General features: G+C 38.2%; 1 protein-coding gene across 3 annotated transcripts in view; it reads left to right on the top strand.

The window, feature by feature from the left end:
• Positions 1-21,843, top strand: part of RYR2 (ryanodine receptor 2) — a 718,243-nt gene that overhangs the window by 540,196 nt on the left and 156,204 nt on the right. For all 3 annotated transcript variants that reach the window (XM_087863178.1, XM_087863177.1, XM_087863176.1), the window contains 11 exons: positions 57-162; positions 2,140-2,260; positions 6,492-6,661; positions 7,808-8,028; positions 9,346-9,436; positions 11,476-11,616; positions 13,042-13,205; positions 15,390-15,468; positions 17,351-17,440; positions 18,336-18,473; positions 21,115-21,192. In XM_087863178.1, the coding sequence (XP_087719304.1) occupies positions 57-162; positions 2,140-2,260; positions 6,492-6,661; positions 7,808-8,028; positions 9,346-9,436; positions 11,476-11,616; positions 13,042-13,205; positions 15,390-15,468; positions 17,351-17,440; positions 18,336-18,473; positions 21,115-21,192 (1,399 nt within the window). The remainder of the gene's footprint in view (positions 1-56; positions 163-2,139; positions 2,261-6,491; positions 6,662-7,807; positions 8,029-9,345; positions 9,437-11,475; positions 11,617-13,041; positions 13,206-15,389; positions 15,469-17,350; positions 17,441-18,335; positions 18,474-21,114; positions 21,193-21,843) is intronic.

The following is a 21,843-nucleotide window of genomic DNA, read 5'->3' as shown; positions in this document are numbered from 1 at the left end:
TCACTTTATTATCCTGTTTGCTTTACTTTCTGTTTCTTTTGAAAAATCTATGAAAGTGATGCAGAAGAGGAGGAGGATGACACTATCCACATGGGGAATGCCATCATGACCTTTTACGCAGCCTTGATTGACCTGTTAGGACGCTGTGCTCCTGAAATGCATGTGAGTGCTTTGCGGCCCGAGAGCGGCGATCCTGGTTTACCCATCTATGTGAAGAAATCCGTAGCTGGCAAAGATGATAACAGCATCCAAAACCAATAATCTCCACGCTCCATTAAAAATAATAGCTGCCACCTAATTGCTGAACGAGTGTTTATTTGGTTGGAAATGTCTTGGTTGTAAAAATTAGTAATGAGATTTCAGTACAAGTCATTAATAGAATAGGCAGTTACTTGTGTACTTTCAAAACTCAGACAGCCTCCCCACACTTTAAGAAGAAAAGAACACATTTTTCCTATAAATTTCCTCTCCTCATTTAGTGCGTGCGGGGAGCAGCCACTCCTGTCCAGAGTCATATTCTTTGTTTGTACTGTTTCTTCTGTGTGAGGGAGCTGCCACGTGCCCGCCGTTGGCTGAGGGGACGGTGGGGGTGGGGGCAGTTACTGGGAAGGAAACGCTCTTCAGACTTGACGGCTTGGCGTTTTCTACAGCATTTCGATCAAGAAGAAATTAAGTTCCATGAAACAGCACTTCCTTTTACTCTGTAATACATTCAGATAGTTTTTACTCTATTTTATTCTGATATATTCTGTTTCATTCTATTATATTCATTTTGAAAATGCTAGTTAGGGCTCATAAAATTAGCTTCGTGACCTGGTAATGGGAAGCAGCACAGAGACTGAAACGCTGGGAGTGGTGGTGCCGGGGGAGAAGGCAGATCGGCTTCTAACCTGGTCTAAGCATGAGCCAGAGGAACCACTGCTTCCAGAGCACGTCTTTCTCTTTGCCCTTAGCATCTGTAGTGGTTTTGTGTGTTTGTTTTGTGTTTTCTTTTCTTTTTTGGGGGGGTGGGGAGGGCATCCCTTTCACAGCTGTACGGTAAAACTTCCATGTTTTCTTGATATAACCTTTCATTATGAACAGAGAGGAATCACAGCGTGGAGAAATGTCAGAATGTTAGCAGACCTAGAGCATGATTTTTGTAAAAGCTTAACTTGCTGCTGATGAGATTTTCATCCTAGGCGATGGGAGTAGATTCTCAAAAATTTGTAGGCTGGAGGTGATTGCAGACAAAAAAACTTTATGCTCACAGTATTCGTTCTTTTTCCATTAAAGTGAAAGAGCAAAAGAACCAAGAAATTAGCTAATAAATAGTTTTTTATTCTATTAAAGTAGGAGAAAAACCCCAAGAGATTCAATAAGGGACTAACCTTGCACTTCTGAAATTTGCTCACCTTCTGTAGCTGTCGGTTGAGGACCCCCTGTGTGTCGCTGTCTGCTCCAGAGCCTAGCTGAGATTTTTTTTTTTAAGATTTTATTTATTTATTTGACAGAGAGAGACAGTGAGAGAGGGAGCACAAGCAGGGGCAGAGGGAGAGGGAGAAGGAGGCTTCCCTCGAGCAGGGAGCCCGATGCGGGGCTTGATCCCAGGACCCTGGGATCATGACCCAAGCCAAAGGCAGACGCTCAATGACTGAGCCACCCAGGCGCCCCCTGGCTAAGATTCTTGATGGGTCAGATTCATGGTCCTCACAGGTGCTTGGTTAGCCAGTGACGGTCTGAAAGACCTGTTATGATTCCTATTCACCATTCCCCCCAACACACACACACATTATACACCCTTCCTTGGGAGAAATCCTTGTGGAATGTAGATGGATTTACAATTACATTTTCAACCCCAAACAAGAAAAGAGGCTAAATCAGTCATAAATATTACTATATGTTCTGGGTCTAAAGATAATTTTTTTCTTTGTAATATGTAATTCAGCATATGCTGGTGTCAACAAAACTGTGGGCAAGTAAATATCTGTCTGTAATGTAAGCCTGAAACAACAGCTTCTACCAGAGGTCTAATTTTATATGTATGATGAACAGAAAAATATTTTAGACTTGGATTCCCATACTTGAGATTTTCTAGATGAAATTATAACATTGATTTCACGAAGATTTTCTAATGTTCCTTTATTTTTCTTCCCATAGTTGATTCATGCTGGTAAGGGGGAAGCCATCAGAATCCGGTCCATTTTGAGATCCCTAATTCCACTGGGAGATTTGGTGGGAGTAATCAGCATTGCTTTTCAGATGCCAACAATAGCCAAAGGTAAGGCCAACTTCCATTCTTTGTAATTCGGTGGGACATTGGAGGACAGGAGTTTTAAATAATATTATCAGCATCCACATTTCCCCCCCACACCCTACCCTGTCCTACAGCATAGTTACAGGATTTCAGTTTCTTTAAGAAAAGAACTATAAAGTACATTATTTTGATTGAATCAAAAAAGCTCTATTCCCATATTCTTCACATATGTATACAAACATTTATATATAATTGAAAAAGGATACTTTTTTATAAAGTATTTTCTGTTCTCATTGTTTTGAAACAGCTGTTTTCAATGAGATTTTTATCATTTTTAAATAGCTATTTTCAATGAGATTTTAGTAATTTTTTACATGACATTTCTGATAGTTTCCCCAAGAAGAGGAAATATATACCTCACCTGTCTTACCTAATTTCTTTCCTACTGTTTTTGGTCCCCATTCTTCTCTTTCTTGACTGCAATTCTTTTATTCACCCTTTTGGATAGTTTTCATTACCATTTTCTTAATGACGCTTTTTTCCCCTCAAAATTATCATAGCTTTTGACTTAGAGATTAAAAAAATTCCCAGTGTGTTGAAAGAAATGCTCTTTTCAAGACTAAGGAGAAAACTTTAAAAATAAAAATGTTACCATTTTCCCCAAATGTTTATTGTCTGTTTACATTATGTCATTTTGGTCTAGCAACTGTTTGTGATTAGTTTTTTTGTTTGTTTGTTTTTAAAGATTTTATTTTATTTATTTATTTTGAGGGGGAGAGTGTGAGTGGGGGGAGGAGTAGAGGGAGAGGGAGACAGAATCTCAAGCAGACTCTTCACTGACCCTGGAATCTGACCCGGGGCTCGATCTTATGACCCTGAGATCATGACCTGAGCCAAAACCAAGAGTTGGTTGCTTGCTTAACTGACTGAGCCATGCAGGTGCCATGATTAGTTTTTAATATTAAGTCAGAAGCATGGAGAATGCAGTTATACCCTGTTCTCTACATAAATGCCAGCAAATGCGGTAGCCCAGATCGGGTTGGGGAAGAAGGAGGGCTCAGGCAGCACTGAGTGAAGTGTAGGTGCTGCACTGTGGAGGTGGCTGGAGGGCCTCCGTGGACGCCCTCACTGACCCCTGCAGCGCCCCAAGCTACAGCAGAAATGGCAGGTGGCAGAGGCCCGAGGCCCAGGCCCCTGGTCATGGTTTACACTCTGCCTCCCGTAGAAACAAAGATTTGAGAGTTATCGAAGACAAGCGTTGGTTAGATTCCAGATTACACTTTAGTTTTCCTTTTTCCAGCTTCAGTCCTGTTCACTTTTCAACACTTTATTGGATATTGTTGCACATATCATTTTTACCTAAACTTCTAATTTGAGAAGAAAATGCGGTTAGGTAGAACGTGCATGTTATGATCATTTCCTTGCATCAGTTATGCCCCAGAGAGGATTAGCTGTTATCTGAAGTCTAGAATGCAGGGACCGCTGCGTAACTGAGGCTGGCTGCCCCTCCTTGCCAGCCTTCTGAGGATGAGAAAGTAATGTTTCCTATGTGCCCAGCTCACGGACCCAAGCCTTCCTTCCGGGTGACATAAGCAGCCACGGTAGCTGACCGTTCATTATGATGTGAGGGAAAGCTGCAGCTGAAAAATTATCCCCTGGCTTGTCGCCTTCTCCCCTTGGGGCGATTTCTTCCTTTTGCATCCATACGAGATCTTGTGTACTGTTCATTTACTCAAATAAGGCGTCTTTTCTTTGCCCTACATTCTGAGCCTCAAAATTGACACCGTCAGGAAAAAGATAATACCATGATACACAAATTAGGGAGTAGAGAAGTACTACATTTTAAGGTAAAATTAGTAATAATGAAGAACCAAGAACATAGGCGATAAGAGAAGCCAAGTGTCCAGTTCAGAATTCCCCCAAAGTCTCTGTATGTCTCCCACTTTTGCTCCACTTATCTGCCTTTATCAGCCTTTACTATTTTTCAAGTTGGTTTCTTTCCTCTTCCACTTAGTTCTATAATCGTATTATTTGGTGATGTGTTCCTTCATAAATACGCACTATATTGTCTACCTTGGGATTTAAAGGATTTTTTTGTGTGTGGGTGAACTATCAAAATCATGATGAAGGTTAACTTTTAAAATCAGTCCATTGGTTATTATTGAATTTCTACATGTTTCTTTTACCACTTTCCTTTTATGGAAAATATAGACAGAAACTGTGTGTTTTTTATTTTGCCGCGGCATGCATTTAAATCAACTTCAAAACTGAAATCAGTAATGTGTTTTTTTTTTATGTTCCAGTGACACAGCAGCTGGTTCTTTAAACATCACCAATTATCAGTGATATTTGTATGTTCTATATTTAGCATGTGAAGTTTGCCTCTTCCTCCCTTCGTGGTAGCTGAGGCCTTTCTCAAAATCTTTTATCACACCTATTTTAGAACTAGGGCATGGCCCCAAAATAACGCAAGTGGGAGGGGTTCGGAACCCTGAGGGCAAGCACACGACCTCAAAAGTCGATGTCCAGTGCCTACAGCACTTGGCCCTGGCACGTTTGGACAGACTGTCCGAGGCCGTAACTGCAGGTGGATGAATACTGCAGGTGTCACAGGGTAAGACCAGTGCACCTGGCCCTCCTCCTTCCAGTTCAAAAGCCAGAAGTCGGACAGGAGGCAGTTCCTCAACTTTATTGGTCTCCATGGTGTTCGGGAGATGGTGAAGATAAAACCGTAGCTGTAGCAAATCGATGATTCTTGAGTCCCAGGCGTATGGAGCTGTAACACGCCTGAAAACAAATGTCTGCGCAAAAGAGTGTTTGAAACAGAAATCTTATTTTAGGATCAATGGGTGGCTTACTATTTCCTTAGGCACAACTGTATATTAAAATCGTAGAATCTGTTACATTTAAATTCCCTAATAATGTGATTTGTAGGAGAATTAAATGGGAATTTCATACAGACTTTTAATTAAAAAGTATACCACACTGATTTAACATTACTGGTTGGGCTTTAAATTTGATTTTCCTTGGTTTAAATCTAACTTCGCCAGTTGCTAGGTGTACGACCCTGGGAAGGTTACTTAACTTTCCCGAAGGTCAGTTGTCATCTGTTAAACGTAGCTAAGAATACCAGCCTCACAGTGTGCTCTTGAAAACTGTGTAAGATCAAGTCTGGAACATTCCTAGCAGAGTGCCTGATAACAACACAAATAAGAGCTATTATTCCCATTATTTTAATTATAGGAAGAAAAGTAGTAGGTATAGTGGGTATTATAATTTAATAAGGATGGAAGCTATTTCATATTAACCTTTAATATAATTTCCCTTAAAATATTGTTTCTTATTTATTTTCATGATTCAAATAAGAAATCCATTCCTTAATTATGAAGGAAAATAAAAAAGTTGTGACTTTATTTTTTCAGGATGATTGTAGTCATGTATCCTCTTTCCCTGGGTCCCTTTTTCTTCAACACTGCATCAATATTAAAGATTCTGTGATATTATTTGTAGAATCTTACAGTGTGTCATCAGTAGCAGAGTATTTGGCATCATTATTATCACATGGTCAAACAGGAAACACATCTGCCCTGCAATATTTTAAACTGGTACATAATCCCCAAATTCCTCGTATCAGTGGTTGCCAACCTGTGAATCTATGGAATTCTTCTAAGAGGTTCACTCATCTATATAGGCACCAAATATTGATTAACAGAGAAAAATAATGTGACTCTCAAATATGTCTTAAATGTTGTTAAATGCTATTATGAATAATGAAACATACTTAAAGTCAAACTGATTCATAGAGTTGTTTCATCATTTTGTAATTGTCTAACCCATAAATACATAAATGAATCATGGTTATCATACAGGGATATGTGAGTTTTATTACTGTTTGAAAGAGGCTCTCATTTTTGAAAACAGTGAAAACTTTACAATTTAACTTTTTATGGAATTTACTGCTAGTTTTACAGTGTAGATTTTGGATGCCTTTTTGTTTCCTTCTATTATCTAGCAATACTACGTCTTTGATCCTACATGCAATTAATATGAATGGATTCCCAAATCACATTTTGAATGACCTTGAATTTAAATTGCACTGGCATAATTCCTCAGCCAATTCCCAGCACTTGCTTGTGGGTAGTAGAAGGGACAAAAATCCATTCAAATGATAACTTGACTGTTTTGAAACTTGAGAAGCCTGGAGAGAAGCCATTTGCAATCCATTAACAATGATGTGTCACCTTCTCTCTTTTAGATGGGAATGTGGTGGAGCCTGACATGTCTGCGGGGTTTTGCCCAGATCACAAGGCAGCCATGGTTTTGTTCCTTGACAGGGTCTATGGGATTGAGGTTCAAGATTTCCTCCTCCATCTTCTCGAGGTTGGCTTTCTGCCAGATCTCCGGGCTGCTGCTTCTTTAGACACGGTAATGATTTGAAAAGTTGACATCCTCAACTTTTGACTCTTCATTCTCTGGCTTGTGATATTCTCCATAAATATATTCATTCATTTATACATTGTCACCAAATGTTTATTGAATACCTATTATGTTTTTAGGCAGGCAGTGGGTAAACTAAAAATAAAATAGACCGTGTCCTAAGAAATTCACTGAATAGTGGAGAAAACTTAGAACCTCAGGAGTATGATAAGAATTCTGATCAGGTACTACAGAAGACAATAAGTTTATATCACCCTAATTTGGGAAGTCACAGTGGCTCCTTTTAACCTCCAAATTGGCCTAAAGAATTACGCCTCTCACTGAAAGCAGTTATGGTATTAAGAATGTTTAATGTACATTGTTGAGTTGTGCCAATTATAATGTCATCCCAGTATCTTTATTTTTAAAGCACAGATAAGTCTGAAATCTCTCCTATCCATCCAGTGGCCCACATTGAAAATCTGTCATGACAGGTGTAAATATTCTACTCTTGGAAGCATTATAGAATAAGCTGAAGCTCTAAATGTTATTTCAGTAGTTATACTAATACCTGCTTTTATTGTCAATTAAATGGATCTTTTTGATTCCAGAGGGAATCAGATCTTGAGTTGATAATAGCTCTTTCAGGAAGGTCAAGAGAGGAGAATCATAAAAAGAAACTGAAATTTCTTTTTTCTTTGTTGGGTATGTTCACATGAAATTCTGACCTAAACAGGATAGCTGAGAACATAATAACACAGTCAGCCTTTGGCTATTAATTCTGCTGGTCATGAGCTAAAATATAAATGTTAATAAGTCACATTCCTAAGTGTCGTTAGTGTCTTCATCTCATATCCATCCTCCCCTTGTACCTTATTATAGAATGTGAGCCTCTTGGGTTTCTTGAAGGGGGAGCAAGCACTATAGCTATCATTTCATTTTTATCTCATAAACAGAGCAATTGAAAGTTGATTGTTTCTAATGGTAAAAAAATCATATGAACCACACTTAAAGATATAACCGAGGAGTACATCTCCATTGTTCATATACTTGTCATTTTCTGGAGAATGAAATCCCATGTCCACATAGTCATCCCTTTGAGAGTAGTCTACTGCCAAACACTAATGACTCTCTACTCTCACAATTGCTTTCTAGGCTGCTCTGAGTGCTACAGACATGGCCTTGGCCCTCAATCGGTACCTTTGCACAGCCGTGCTGCCTCTGTTAACGAGATGTGCCCCTCTTTTTGCGGGCACAGAGCACCATGCCTCTCTCATTGACTCCTTACTTCACACTGTGTACAGACTCTCTAAGGGCTGCTCTCTTACCAAAGCTCAGCGGGATGCCATAGAAGTTTGTTTGCTCTCTATTTGTGGGTAAGTGGGGAACGAACTCCTTCGTATCAAGCTGCTGCTTCTTTGAGAAAGAGAATTTACTACATGGCCCTTGACAAATAGTTAGGAACTTTGGAAGAAATTTCTGTACCGAAAAACGAATCCATTTTAGGTAGTCCCCTTACCCGAGGTTAGAGTCCTATCAGAGCACCCTTGCTCCTGGTCAATTTCAGAAGTCTTCCTCCGGGCATCTGTAGGGTATTTGGCCACTGGAGAGAGTGCTGGACCAGTGTTACTGTTCTGGATGTTGGTGGGTAGGGGAACTGTGTGAGGAGTCCCTGGCCACTTGAGTGTAAGATTAGTAGATTCTCCCTTTCGACTATGTATGATGATTTTAACTCCTCTTCTAGTAGAGAAAAGAAAAAAGAGACTTATTAAATATAAAAGATGATACAGTATAATATTAAAGCATTACTTACTGTGGCAATCATGAAGGCTGACTATTTCCTCCATCCTGGAAAACCAGTTCCTAGAGGTAGAAGTGTTCAAATGTCTTACTCTGAAAGCCAGAACATACCTTCTCCTGTTGGGGTTCTGACAACTAAAGTGGCAGTTTCTCAAGCCCCTGGCTGGGGTGATGGTTTCCTTCTAATTGCAAGAGCAGGTGAAGGCGTGTGGCCTATCGGTGCACTGGTGAGGAAATGTTTTCACTCATAGCGAAGTATGTGGGTTTAGAAGCCAGATGGGAGAAGGAGATGAAAAATTAGGGGTTATGTCTCTAACTCCCCGACCTTAAAATTCTGTAAAATGGGACCAAAATAACTATCTCACAGAGTTTATCTACTTATTAAACAAGGTGAAGCATTCAGGATGACCAGACACAATAGATGTGTGTGAGTTTTCTTTTCCATCCTCCTCTGGCCGAATTTCTGCCTCAGCCTTTTCCCCCTCCCTCCTGTTTCAACACTCCCTCTTGTGTTTGCTTCTAATTCAGTCACCGAAGACCCTTCCCAGCCAGTGGAGTGAGGGAAGAAGCACTTACTATAATTACTGGAGCAAGGGTCTCAGAAAACAGTGGGGTCTGTGGTTGTGGGTGGTTGGGAAGTGAAGGGGAGATGAGGAACATCTGTAGCAAATAAGGAGTGGGCTTCAGATCGAGCAGATAGAGAGGACTTGGAAATGTAACCCTTTGTACAATTGTGTGGTGGCGGGTTCATCTTTGGATTGGGGGCACCTAATTAACACCATCTGAAGAGAGGTGTAGGTACAGGTTCTTGGCTTATATAATTTAGCTCATGAATTCTTTCCTTGGTTTAGAGACATTTCTCTTCGTTATTAAAATGAGCTTTGTCCCACCAGCCAATTGAGACCTTCTATGATGCAACACTTGCTCCGAAGATTAGTATTTGATGTCCCATTATTAAATGAACATGCCAAGATGCCTCTTAAGGTAAGTAGAGGAAAGTCCGCAGTTATGTGAATTCTGGGTCCTCTGATTTTTCTTCTCTTACGCTATGTACAGCTCTTAGAAGCACCATGCTTGATTTTTGATGCTGGAAAATTTCTTCCAATTCTTGAAAGTGGGCATATAAATTTGAGAAATGTGTATATCATAATAAAATAAGCCCTAAAAGATCATACAAGTTCTAAGATTGATTTCCTGTAGATAAATGGAAATGGAAACCAATGGGGAAAATGCGCAACAAAGAAAACATGAGCCACGCTACTCTTAAAGATGGAAAACATGTAGTAGGTATGGCCCGAAATATTAGCAACCTCAAGGGATAAAGAGCAGGCTTTCAAAACACCCATTTTCTAAGTTGGTAGTCACATGGCAGTTTCCAAATGTTACATCATAGGGTTCAAGGATAACCTCTCTGTCTATGCAGTTGCCGTTTGTCACCGAGTATAGAAGGATCACTGACGTTTTCTCTGTCCGGCTTCATTATTCTGCTCATGAATGATCGGGGCTCATAGTGTCTTACTGACTTGAAAATATATTTCTGTCATCTAATATCGCAATCCAGATGTAGGATTAGAATATTCGGTGTGTCCTACTACATCTACTAGCATGGTCTGTGGGTGGAGGTCATAGGCATATAGTGGACTGTTTTATGGGGAGCCTTTCTGTACTGTCATCTGGTAAACCTCATTTTTCCTCATGGCCACCCAGTACCAGTGTTGGAAAAAAGAAGTCTGAGATATGAGTTGGTATTTTGAGCTGCTATTACTCTAAGCATCTGTAGATATTTAGCAAATACAGTCTTTCTCCCTGAAAATTCATTTTTGTTTAGTAAATTTAGATTAATGAATGATGCAAAATAAATGATATCCTTGCTAAAAATCCCATTTTAACAGTTTTTATCGTCTAGAAGAGCTCTTGCCATACAAAATTTTCTTCATACTAATGATCTGGAAGGTACCTGAGAAAAAGAGATAGTATTACTTTTTGTGATAAACTCTTTTAGGTTGTAGATATTTCCAAGTTAATCCAAACACATTAGATCTCAATATTTCATTATTCGAGATTTCTAAATTGTGTGTGTGTGTGTGTGTGTGTGTGTGTGTGTGTTATAATTGAGAGGGAGACCAAACTGGAAGTATTTCTCTAATAAGAGATGTAGTTTGTTTTAATAACATCAATCCTTTTTGATCTATTTCCCTCCTTAGTTACAGAAAAGAGAGCCCAAAAATTTATAGTTGATTCATAAAGATCATTTTATTAATTCAGCAAGTAGTTGTGAATATCTGTTAGTTTAAAGATCTAAAGTGAATTATGAAAGAACTACTGAAGAATTAGAAGATTCTACTTTGTCTTTGAACTTACAGTTTAGCCCTAAACAAACAAAATGTACATAGATGAAAACCGAAGATGAACACAGACACTCGACAAGATAATAAACTGCATCCATAACCACCAAATAAAGATAAGTAAAGAAATTACTGAAACAGAGTAGTTTAGGAGGTTTATTGAGAGAGAGAAGTTCTGCAGCGAAGCCTAAAGTGTGGTGATTAAGGATTGGCAAAAAGGAAGCAAAAATATTCAGAGGTAGATTTCCCTTAGAATGTACATTTCAGGTGTTGTACCCTAGACATACTTCCTTGTGCCCCTGGGTCACCCTGGCATCAGTCCTTTCCTTAAGTGCAGATGCGCATATCCAGGGGATGGCGACTCATAAAACTGAGTAAATGATAGCAACTTATATAGGACCCAGGGATACATCCATACCCAGCCTTGTAAAGAATGCTGTTCAAGATGCACTTATGTGTAAAATTGGGCATGGGGCCCGCATACTGTGACCAGTGTTGAATTTTAAAGAGGCATGGTATATAAGGTAACAGTATTCTCCAGAAGAATTCATTTAGGATTGAGCAGTTTTGTTTCAGTTGACCTTATTACATGGCATTTGAGTATCAAATGGGAAGTAATGGGAAAAAATATGAAAGGTATCTTTCACTCATTGCTTTTATAATTGTTTTCTCCCGTAGCTGCTGACAAATCATTATGAAAGATGCTGGAAATATTACTGCCTGCCTGGAGGGTGGGGGAACTTTGGAGCTGCCTCAGAGGAAGAGCTTCATTTATCAAGAAAGTTGTTTTGGGGCATTTTTGACGCCCTGTCTCAAAAGGTGATTTAAGATTTTGTGGCCTTTGTGTGATAAAAAATTTAAAAGCCATAAATATTCCTAGTGGAATATTATCTTTACTTATTAAGACTTAGTTCTTTTTCAGTGTCTAACAAATGTTGAGAATGCAGTTTATATTTAATTTCAGTAATCAACATGTTCCTTGTGATCGTAACACCTTCAGAACTTAAAATGGCTAAGCATTTCAGGAAATTATGCACGTGGTTAAGTTTCTGGTGTATTTGGATTTACCCAGACTCAAACCCTCCCTAGTCACCCAGATCTTAAAACCATGAAGAAATCTAATCAAATAAAAAATACAGTCTCATGAAATTGCAATGTTCCAGTGGCCTTACTGGCTTTTCTCACTATGCAGCTATGGAGGCTTAAGTCACTCCACTCTGTGTTGCTTTCTATATGTGACATTCTGTAACAGTTGGCATATTTATAAAGAATAGTTCATATATTTTCAGAAGGCGAGGGGTGGGGATCGTTCTTCAGGGAAAATCAGAACAGCCTTGTATGCTTCTGCTTAAATTATTAATCAAAATCAGATATCCTGGAGCAGGATATCCAGAAGTTTGCTATGTAATAGAGTGAAGTTCACCCGTGATTACAGTTGAAAGCTACGTCTTGATGCTTTTTGTCACTGAATTGCCTTTGGTAAACTGAGGATCCTTTTAAAATAATATGTAGAAGGCAGTTTTAGGAGGATTTACAACATTAATTCAAAACAACACTTAAAAGTGAGATAATTCTTAAATAATGATTATTTTTTACTTTTTAAAAAATCTATAAATACACGTTTAATCCCTTACATAATTAATATACAAATAACACTTTCCAGAAATTTTGATTGTGCATATTCCCCATAGAATTTCTTTCTCGGTTTAGAATTTTATTTTTCATACCTTTGTAATGTGATACAAATCAGTTAAAATTTCTTACTCTCTGGAATGATCCTTTATGTGTGTTTCAGGTATAGTCTTTACAACATGGTGTAGCAATATTCTATAATTCTGCTATTTGTTGACTGAAATTACATTTACGTTATGAAGACACGTTATACATTTATATTCAGGTTTATTTCATAAAATATTGGAGAAAAACTCTTGGGGAAGCAAAGATTTTCTTACGTGACAACTTTGGCCTCTCTCCTGTTTGGTGGGGTTTCAGGCTATATGTTTCATTTGCTAGAGAAAGAATCTGTTAAGGGAGTTAGGTTAGCCCAGCGTAATTCTGATTTTCTCTTAAAACATCTTGCCAGCCACAGCAATCATTTTGACAACTTTTGCTCAGTAGTAATGCAGGTTTTTTGTGTTTTGGTGTTTGTATTGTTTTGTCTTGTTTTTTGTTTGTTTGTTTGTTTGTTTGTTTGTTTTTTTGTTTTTTTGTTTTTTTTTTTTTTGGTCCTCCATTTCTTCCCAGAAATATGAACAAGAACTTTTCAAACTGGCACTGCCTTGCCTGAGTGCAGTTGCGGGAGCTTTGCCTCCAGACTACATGGAGTCAAATTATGTCAGTATGATGGAAAAACAGTCATCAATGGATTCTGAAGGGAACTTTAACCCACAACCTGTTGATACCTCAAAGTATGGACTCTTTCTATTGCAGCAGATTTTTATTGTAAATGATGTGTGAAGTCTGAAATTGAATAAGGTACTAAAGTGAACTTTCTCTAATCCATGCCCCCTTTGAATTGGTATCCTTTTGATAGGAGTCCCTTTACTTGATGGAATGATAGTAGTAATAATAATGATTATGCAAATTTCAGAAGTAGATAAGATGTACCTTCTAGGATACTTAACCCAGATTCTCCATATGTAACCCCATGGAAATATCTACAATAATGAGAATCAAGAAAGTATATCAGCTATATTTTTAGTTGAAAATTGACCCTAAATCTTAATACTTATAGCCAACCTCTATCGTCTTTGACTGGGGGTGATAGCAGCACACAGGGCAAAGGTGTTCCTGTGAGCTGCGGGAAGTCACCCCACCATCACTACATCTCAGCAAAGCCTAGGGGTAGCAGTTAATGTTCAGCATCATAAAGCAAAGCATGAAATTCCAGGGAACATCAAATGAGAATAGTGGTGGAAAATTGAGCATGCCGTTATAATGCAGTGTAACAACCTTAGCCACAGATAAAATGTTACTTAACATTATAAAACTTCTTACTTGTACTTAGTTGCATAAATCATTTTACAAGTGGGATGTCTCAGTACTTCAGGTGTTTGGGAGTCTCAGCATTTTTGTTGTTACTGTCTTTGAGTAGGACCATGGTTTCCCATTTGGGAGGAAAGCTGACTCTTCATGCTACATTATCTTGTCGATTCCATGGTGACTTCCGCACGATCAGTGGTTAGCAAGGTAGTCACTTGGTAGCCACCATCCACAGCATCTGAATTTGCTTGGGAGTTCAACTTTTAGGCTTCTGGGCGGCCCCCGGCTGGTTTAGCTTTCATAACAGATCAAACTTTCAACCCGAGTGGTATGCCATTAGTTGGATAATGCCTTACATTTGCATGTTTGGTATTTGATGACAGTCCTGTGAGAAAAGACTCTACCCCCCAGTATTTGGCTTATGTGATTGATCCTTTGTATCTCTTCCAATGTAAGTAAATCAGAATATCACATGTTCAGTTCCTACATGGGTAAGTTTGTGGCTTGCTAATGTACAATATAATCCAGGGTTTTGAAATAACATCAGAAGACGTCATGGTCTCAGTGTTGATTAACAATCTAATTAATTAACAACTGTTGGGCATGTGTATTCATTTACCGAGGCTTGCCCCTTTGGGGAATTCTTACCAGATTAGGTTTACTCAGTGATGTCAATCATTTCTACATCTTTGTGATTTTTACATATTGTTTCTACTGACTGATAATATTGTTGAAAAAGAACAGTGACCCATCTCATTATGCTAGGTTTTATTTAGAATTCAGTTCTCAGTGTTAATTGTGTTAATAAGTTATGTGTGTGAATGAATGGAATTATATATATATGTGTCTATTTAATTTTCCATTCATCAATATATTTAATATTCCAAGTCCCATATTTACCATCAGACTTGGTCATCACTTGCATGCACTCAACATCTATTCAAGAGATCAAATATCGATTAAATATGAAAGGAATAAGAAATAAGTGTTAAGGTCACAAAGCATGAGTAGGTTACTTTTCACTATAATCCATATTAACAACAATTAGAATGTTGTATGTGGACCACAAAATTTAAAATCATTAACACATCATTAGTTGTATGACATTAACTTAAAATTTTAGTACATTTAAAAAATGTAACCAGATTTCAGCCATTTTTTATCCACTTATAGTTGTTGCAGATGAGACTTAAGTCAAAAAGGGAGAATAACTTCAAAGAGTGAATATGGAAGAGAAGTATGTCTTTAAGCTCATTGAGTCTAACCATATCTTGATTCAGGTTTAAAAATTTTTTTGGTATAATCTATTGTCCTTATCTTTGAATACATTTTAATTATTTTTATTTATATTATATATAATTTTTATCAAATATAACTTATGTTGAGCCATAATAATGTATGAATTAATATAAGATGAACAGATAGAACATTATGGCTTGAGTTTAACTTTGTTCCTACACTATGGAAAAGTAATACCTTGTTAAGATGATTTTTTTAACACTTGTGCATTGAATGGGATTTATGCAATCATAAGCTGTGAGTAAATTATTGGTATGATTTCCTGTAAATCCTTTAAAAATCAAGCTTTTTTTCCTTTATTTTTCTCATAGTATCACAATTCCTGAGAAGTTGGAATACTTCATTAACAAATATGCAGAACATTCTCATGACAAGTGGTCAATGGACAAGGTAAAAGTCAGAGTATCATGTTCTAACTCAGTACTGAATGTACCTAATGACGGGTCACTGGTCAAATATTTCTGACCATGACAACTTTCCACTTTAAAGTGAAAGCTTCATCTAGATTAGGAAAGAACATTCAATTCCGATTTGCTGATACAGTAGTTAGTTCTGCCAGTAACACATGTGTAATACACATATGAATAAGGATATTTGTTCATAAAGGGGCACCTGGGTGGCTCAGTTAATCGAGCAACAGGCTCTTGGTGTAGTCTCAGCTTAGGATCTCAGGGTTGTGGGATCAAGCCCCAAGTCTGCCGCAGTGGGGAGTCTGCTTGAGGATTCTCTCCCTCTGTCCCTTCCCCCAGTCTGTCTTTCTCAAATAAATAAATAAAATCTTTTAAAAAAAAAGTATTTGCTCATAAGCAGCACAGTTTTAGGAATAAAAATTCTATTAATGAAGTCATAAATACAGTTTTTAGCACATTATTTGTGAGAGTATAAAGTAATAATCATAAGTATAAGTAGTAATTATGGCAAATGGATGGATTTTTGGAGAAATATATTCAGACTCATCTAAAGTTCAACCATTAATGAAACCATATAAACTATTATCTGAAAAGGTGACTCCAGGTCAAAAATCTTTTAAAGAAACTTTGACTTTATATATAATTTTATATTAGATAAAACCTTGAAAATTGTTCATTGGAATTGAGTGTTTACACCTTCTACTCCTCTGTTGTGTGTTTTATTACCACGTAGATCGGCAGGTCTCTAAGAATAAATCACATGGCAAGATGACATGTTTGTGTTGTTAAAAAAGGAGTGCAAGCAAATGAGATAAGTAACACATGTCCTACCCACCATGAAATTCTCTAAAAGAAAGCTTGTGGCTGAATAGTCACACTACGTTGAGCCTGGTTAAATTTGAGAGATGATGTCTGTGAAGGTTTGTCAGAGAAATGGAGCTGAGGAGGACACAGGAATCTAAGATAAGCGTGTGCTCTTGGCGACATGACAATGAAACATGACGGGTTGTGAGGTGTCTGTAGAGCCGCTCCGTATCATCCGGCTAGACTTTCTATTCAGTTTCAGTTCTTGCCTTAACCAATTGGTCTCCTTCTCCTAAGAAACCCTCTTTTTTGCTTGATAAGTATGTGGCTCTTTGTTCAGTAATTTACTTATGAAGTGAGTCAGTATGAGTTATGTTCTGTTTCATATAAAGACTCTGTTGGGTGCTGAGCTGGTGGTGATGGAGAGGAAATGTCCAGGAAGGCTGTCCTGAGCAAATTCAGTCTAGTTACTCACATTCCAGAGGCAGACATGAGAGGAGATAGGGAAATGGTGATGGGTACAGGATATGTACATGGGCAAGATAATGTGGAACAAACGTGTTGAGAGATCACTGAATACTGGAGCGGACAAAACAGGCAGCATTATTCAGAGAATCTTCCACATAAAGCAGAATAGTCCAGGTTTCCTGTTTAAAACGAGCATTTCAAAAAAATATTTAGAAAAAGTAATAAAAAGAGCATCTCAGGAGGAGGGTCCAAAAATGGGGCAGAATCGGTATCATGGGGGCCATGCACCCCATAGTCTGCTCCTGGCGGGGAGGGGGGGAGTGCTTATGACACAATCACAGACCTGGATCTGTTTGAGGTAGACTGGGTGTGTTTAATCTTTGGATGAAAAGAATAGCTCTCAGTGATTACTCAAAAATAATCTTGGTTAGGATGGAAATCTTTATATTGACTTATGCTGGGTCAAATTCAAACCTTAATCAATGTCTTGGTTTATTTTAGATTTATTTTTACCAAATACACTTAAACACATGCACACCTACACTCAAAAACTAATCCATGTAAAATAATTTTGATGATTTTTTTTTAAGTTGGCAAATGGATGGATTTATGGAGAAATATATTCAGACTCGTCTAAAGTTCAACCATTAATGAAGCCATATAAACTATTATCTGAAAAGGTGAGGTTGTTTTTTTTATTGTTGTCAGGTTTTTTTGGTTTTGTAGTTTTAATTTATTTTGAATTTTTTTCTTTATTATATAATTTCTTATTAAAATATACTATTTGTATATGCTTTAAAAAACACCTTTATTTAAATGTGTTGAGATGAGCCCTGGGTGTTATACACAATTAATGAATCGTTGAACATGACATCAGAAACTAATGATGTTCTATATGCTGGCTAACTGAACATAATAATAATAAAAAAAATAAAGGCCCCATTTTTTTATCTTTTATCTTGTCATTTTTTTTTCTCTATTCCCATTTTCTATCCATATTTAATTGGTTGTTCCCTCCTTAATATTTTTCTGTCCCTTTTTAATTTGTATTCCTCCCCAATATTTTTAAGGACATTAGAAAATATTCTTATCATGCTTAAGAGTTTCTTGATGAGGGATAATGAAGTAATTTACAATGATTGTTATTTATAAGTTTTCCTGTATTTTACTTCATTGGGGGTGACAATCAGTATCTTGACAAATGAGGTGAAAAGGACTTTGTAGCTTGGTGTTTATGGAGGAAGAGTTATTCTTGTCTGTTTATTCAGATGGTGGAAAAGCCCATGTATCATATAATCTGGCACTGTTGCTCCTTTTTAGTTTCTATCTAAAGTATCAGAAGCTAAAGGAAATTAACCTCCACACAGTAATAAGCTGAGATCCCTCTTAGCAGTCTTAGTCAAACTAGATCTCAGCTCACATTGCACTTTTCAGAACTTTTACTTTAGTTTTTCATTTTTAAATAAACAATGCCAATCTTTTTCTTTAAGTGTAGGCAGTCTCTTTCACATTTTTTATTTTCATTCAGATTCATAATACCCACCCCCTTATTTTCCTCTTTCTTTTTGTCACTAGGAAAAAGAAATTTATCGCTGGCCTATCAAAGAGTCTTTAAAAACCATGCTGGCGTGGGGTTGGAGGATTGAGAGAACGCGGGAGGGAGACAGCATGGCGCTCTATAACCGGACTCGTCGCATTTCTCAGACAAGCCAGGTCAGAACCACACTGGTGAATCCGCTGCTCATGTCTCATACTGGTTTTTATCAGTTTTGAGACATACGTTTGCCATAGTATCTGTGAGATTAGGAATCATTTTATCATCATGAAGTTGATGAAGTAAGGCTTGGTGCTTCGGGGAATACTAAGACAAGGAAGGCTCAGTCCATGCCCACAGAATTTTCCTGTATAGCAGAAAAATCAAGAGAATAACAAACATTTTGTAAATACAGTTCTGACAACAGAATGAGTAATGAATTAGAGAGGGGGGAGATTGAACACAGAAAGGCAGATTCCTTGTGAGGATACCATAGACATGCCATGAAACAAAACAGAAGTATTAAATATCTGAATTAGAGCAAAGATAGTGGAAATGGAGGGAAGTGGATATATCCTGGAGATATTTTTGAAATAGAAAAGACAGAATTTTGTGACTGTCTGATACATGATTATGGATGAAGAGGAGTAATCAATGGTAACTGCCATGGACCCAGGCTGGACTGCCAGGTGGCTGGTAATGTTAATAGGTAAGGTAGGGAACACAGCAGCACTCAGAGATGACAAGGAAAGAACAAGAATTGATTACAGTTGCTGTGTTAGGCAGAATACAGCTCCCAAAGATGATCCCCAGTTGCTGGAATCTGTGAAAATGTTGCTTCACTTGGGCTTTTGCCTGTGTGATCAAGGTTAAAGACCTTGAGATTGGGGGTGGGGGCAGTAGGGTGCCTGGGTGGCTCAGTTGGTTGAGTACCTGACTTGTGATTTCACTCAGGGAGCGGTCTCAGGGCCATGGGATCGAGCCCCACGTTGGGCTCCACACTCAGCAGGGAGCCTGCTTGAGATTCCCTCTCTCCCTCTTCCAACTCACATGCTCACACTCTCTCCCTAAAATAAACAAATAAATCTTTTTATTTGACAGGGGAGATTATAGTGAATTATCTGTGGGTCCAATATAATCTCAAGGGTTCTTAGGAGTGGAATAACTTCTCTGGCTTTGGGCAAGGGAGATGTGATTACAGAAAGATGGCCAGGAGAGATACCGCCTTGCTGGCTTTGAAGATGGAGGAAAGGGGCCATGAGCCAGGGAATGTGGGCAATCTTCAGGGAGTTGATAGAGGAATTGCCGCAGAGGGAGCCTGAGGAAATGTGGTCAGGAGAAGCTGAGCAGAGAGACAGGAGGGTGGCGTTCATGAAATGAGGAGCCGGAGAGCAGGGATTCCTAGTGTCATATCTAGAAGGACCAGTTTGATGGCAGCTGGAAAGAGGCCTTTGAATCTAGCAACTGGAAAACTGGTAATGTTTGAGAGGTCAGTGAGAGTAGAAGGGTGGGAAAAAACATATTCTAGTATGTTGAGGGCGTAAGAGGTGACAGCAAGAGGGAAGTGGTCCCAGAGTCAGACAGCTTGAGTTGGAATTCTGCCAGCTCAGCTCCGTAGCTCTGTGACCTTTGGTAAGTCCCATATGTTCTTTAAGTCTCAAATTTCCTTTTAGGGAGTATTTATAGGAGAAAAAAAATGTGATTTTTTTACATGTTCCACAGTTAGGTGATGACAGGCAGTGGTGAAGGCTCAGAAGCCAGGGGTTAGTCAAAACTGACCAGTAAGTTGAGCATAACCCATGAGCCCATTACTAATGGTAGCATAACGTTAGCCTCTCTTTTGTTCTAAAAGCACAGATGGGAGCTATAGTGTACCTTTTATTTATTTATTTTTTTGGCTTTTCCCTGTCTAACAAGAGAATATACATATGAAATATAGTAATATAAATACAAATACATTATGAAATACGTCAGGATAGAACTTGAGATTTAAGGCATGAACCAGGGGTCGCCTGGGTGGCTCAGTCATTAAGCATCTGCCTTCTGCTCAGGTCATGATCCTGGAGTCCTGGGATTGAGCCCCACATCGGGCTTCCTGCTCGGCGGGGAGCCTGTTTTGCCCTCTCCCTCTGCCCTCCCCCCGTCCCCGCCACGTCTCAAATAAATATATCTTAAAAGAAAAAAAGAATGCAGGACAGTATGAGAAATCTTCTTACAGTTGATTAGAAGATATGTTTCATTTTTAAACTGCCAAAATTCAGAAATTACGAAAAGTCAGAAATTAAGTCTCGTTGTTATTGGGAATAACTTTGTTAACTGTTGATTACTGTATGATGTACTTTTAAAATTAAAGAGTTGATTGTATTTTATCTTAACATTTAGCCCATTGAGACATTTGTAAATATTGCCCTCTTTGATTAATTACTGTTTCCACAAGGAAGAGTAAATTTTGTTGCAGCCAATTTGAATCTGTAAGAAACTGAACAATAGAGTGATCATTTGACGAAGGTAATGTTTCAGAATCTTGGATTCATTGCACCATTTGTTGGATTCTGATAATTAGCTTTCGGGATTGAGATCTCAAATCCCTGAGATGTTGGTATGTATCATTCAGTCATAACTGAAATGATCAGACACCCAAACATAATTTAATTTGCTAGATATGTTTGTGCACGAAGTTTGTAGAGATGCTTGCCAGTTTCATCTAATGGAACATTACGTGCAGAAGTTTATTTTTCCTGCATTTCTGACATTTGTTTTAAATCTCTCTCCACTGGGTTTTTTTAATTAGACTTCATTTTTTTCACATAAATCATCTAGGTTTCTGTAGATGCCGCACATGGCTATAGCCCCCGAGCCATTGACATGAGCAATGTCACACTGTCCAGAGACCTGCACGTGAGTATTACGGACTTTTTAAAAGTATCCTGCAGAGGTGCTTGGGTGGCTCAGTCAGTGAAGCGTCTGCCTTTGGCTCAGGTCCTGGGATCGAGCTCCACATCGGGCTCCTTGCTCAGCGGGAAGTGTGCTTCTCCCTCTCCTTCAGCCTCTTCTTCTGTCTGCCACTCTGCCTGCTTGTGTTCTCTCTATTAAATAAATAAATAAAATCTTTTAAAAAAAGTATCCTGCAAATTTCATTTTTAAAAAGCATACTGTAGTGCTTTCCTGCATATATTTTTCTGCATGAATTATTTGAATGGGGTGATCATAGAAAGGGTCTATGGAACTTATAGATTATAGACCTTAACATTTTAATTGCTTTTAAAGTTGATATAACTTTTTCTAGGATGTCTCTCCTAGATAACATATTTTCCTCAAAGATAATTTAAAAAAAAGATAATGTCCATTAAAAAATCCTATTATAATGAAGTAGTTGTGTATGAGAAGAGAATAAATCAGGAATTAGTGATGCTCTGCTTGAGGGTAAGCTCAGTTACTCATTAAAGAAGATGTATTTTAAGTCATTTATCCAGGGAAACTGGAGGCATTCTGTCTGCTCCATCCATAGTTGTATCTATTCTCCTTTGTCCCTAAGGAACATACTTTGAA

The sequence above is a fragment of the Ursus americanus genome, chromosome 6 (genome assembly GCF_024610735.1).
Source record: "Ursus americanus isolate L20-20 chromosome 6, mUrsAme1.1.p, whole genome shotgun sequence".
Classification (NCBI taxonomy): Eukaryota; Metazoa; Chordata; class Mammalia; order Carnivora; family Ursidae; genus Ursus; species Ursus americanus.
Note: the sequence above shows the minus strand (reverse complement) of the source record. Positions and strands in the feature narration are given on the sequence as shown.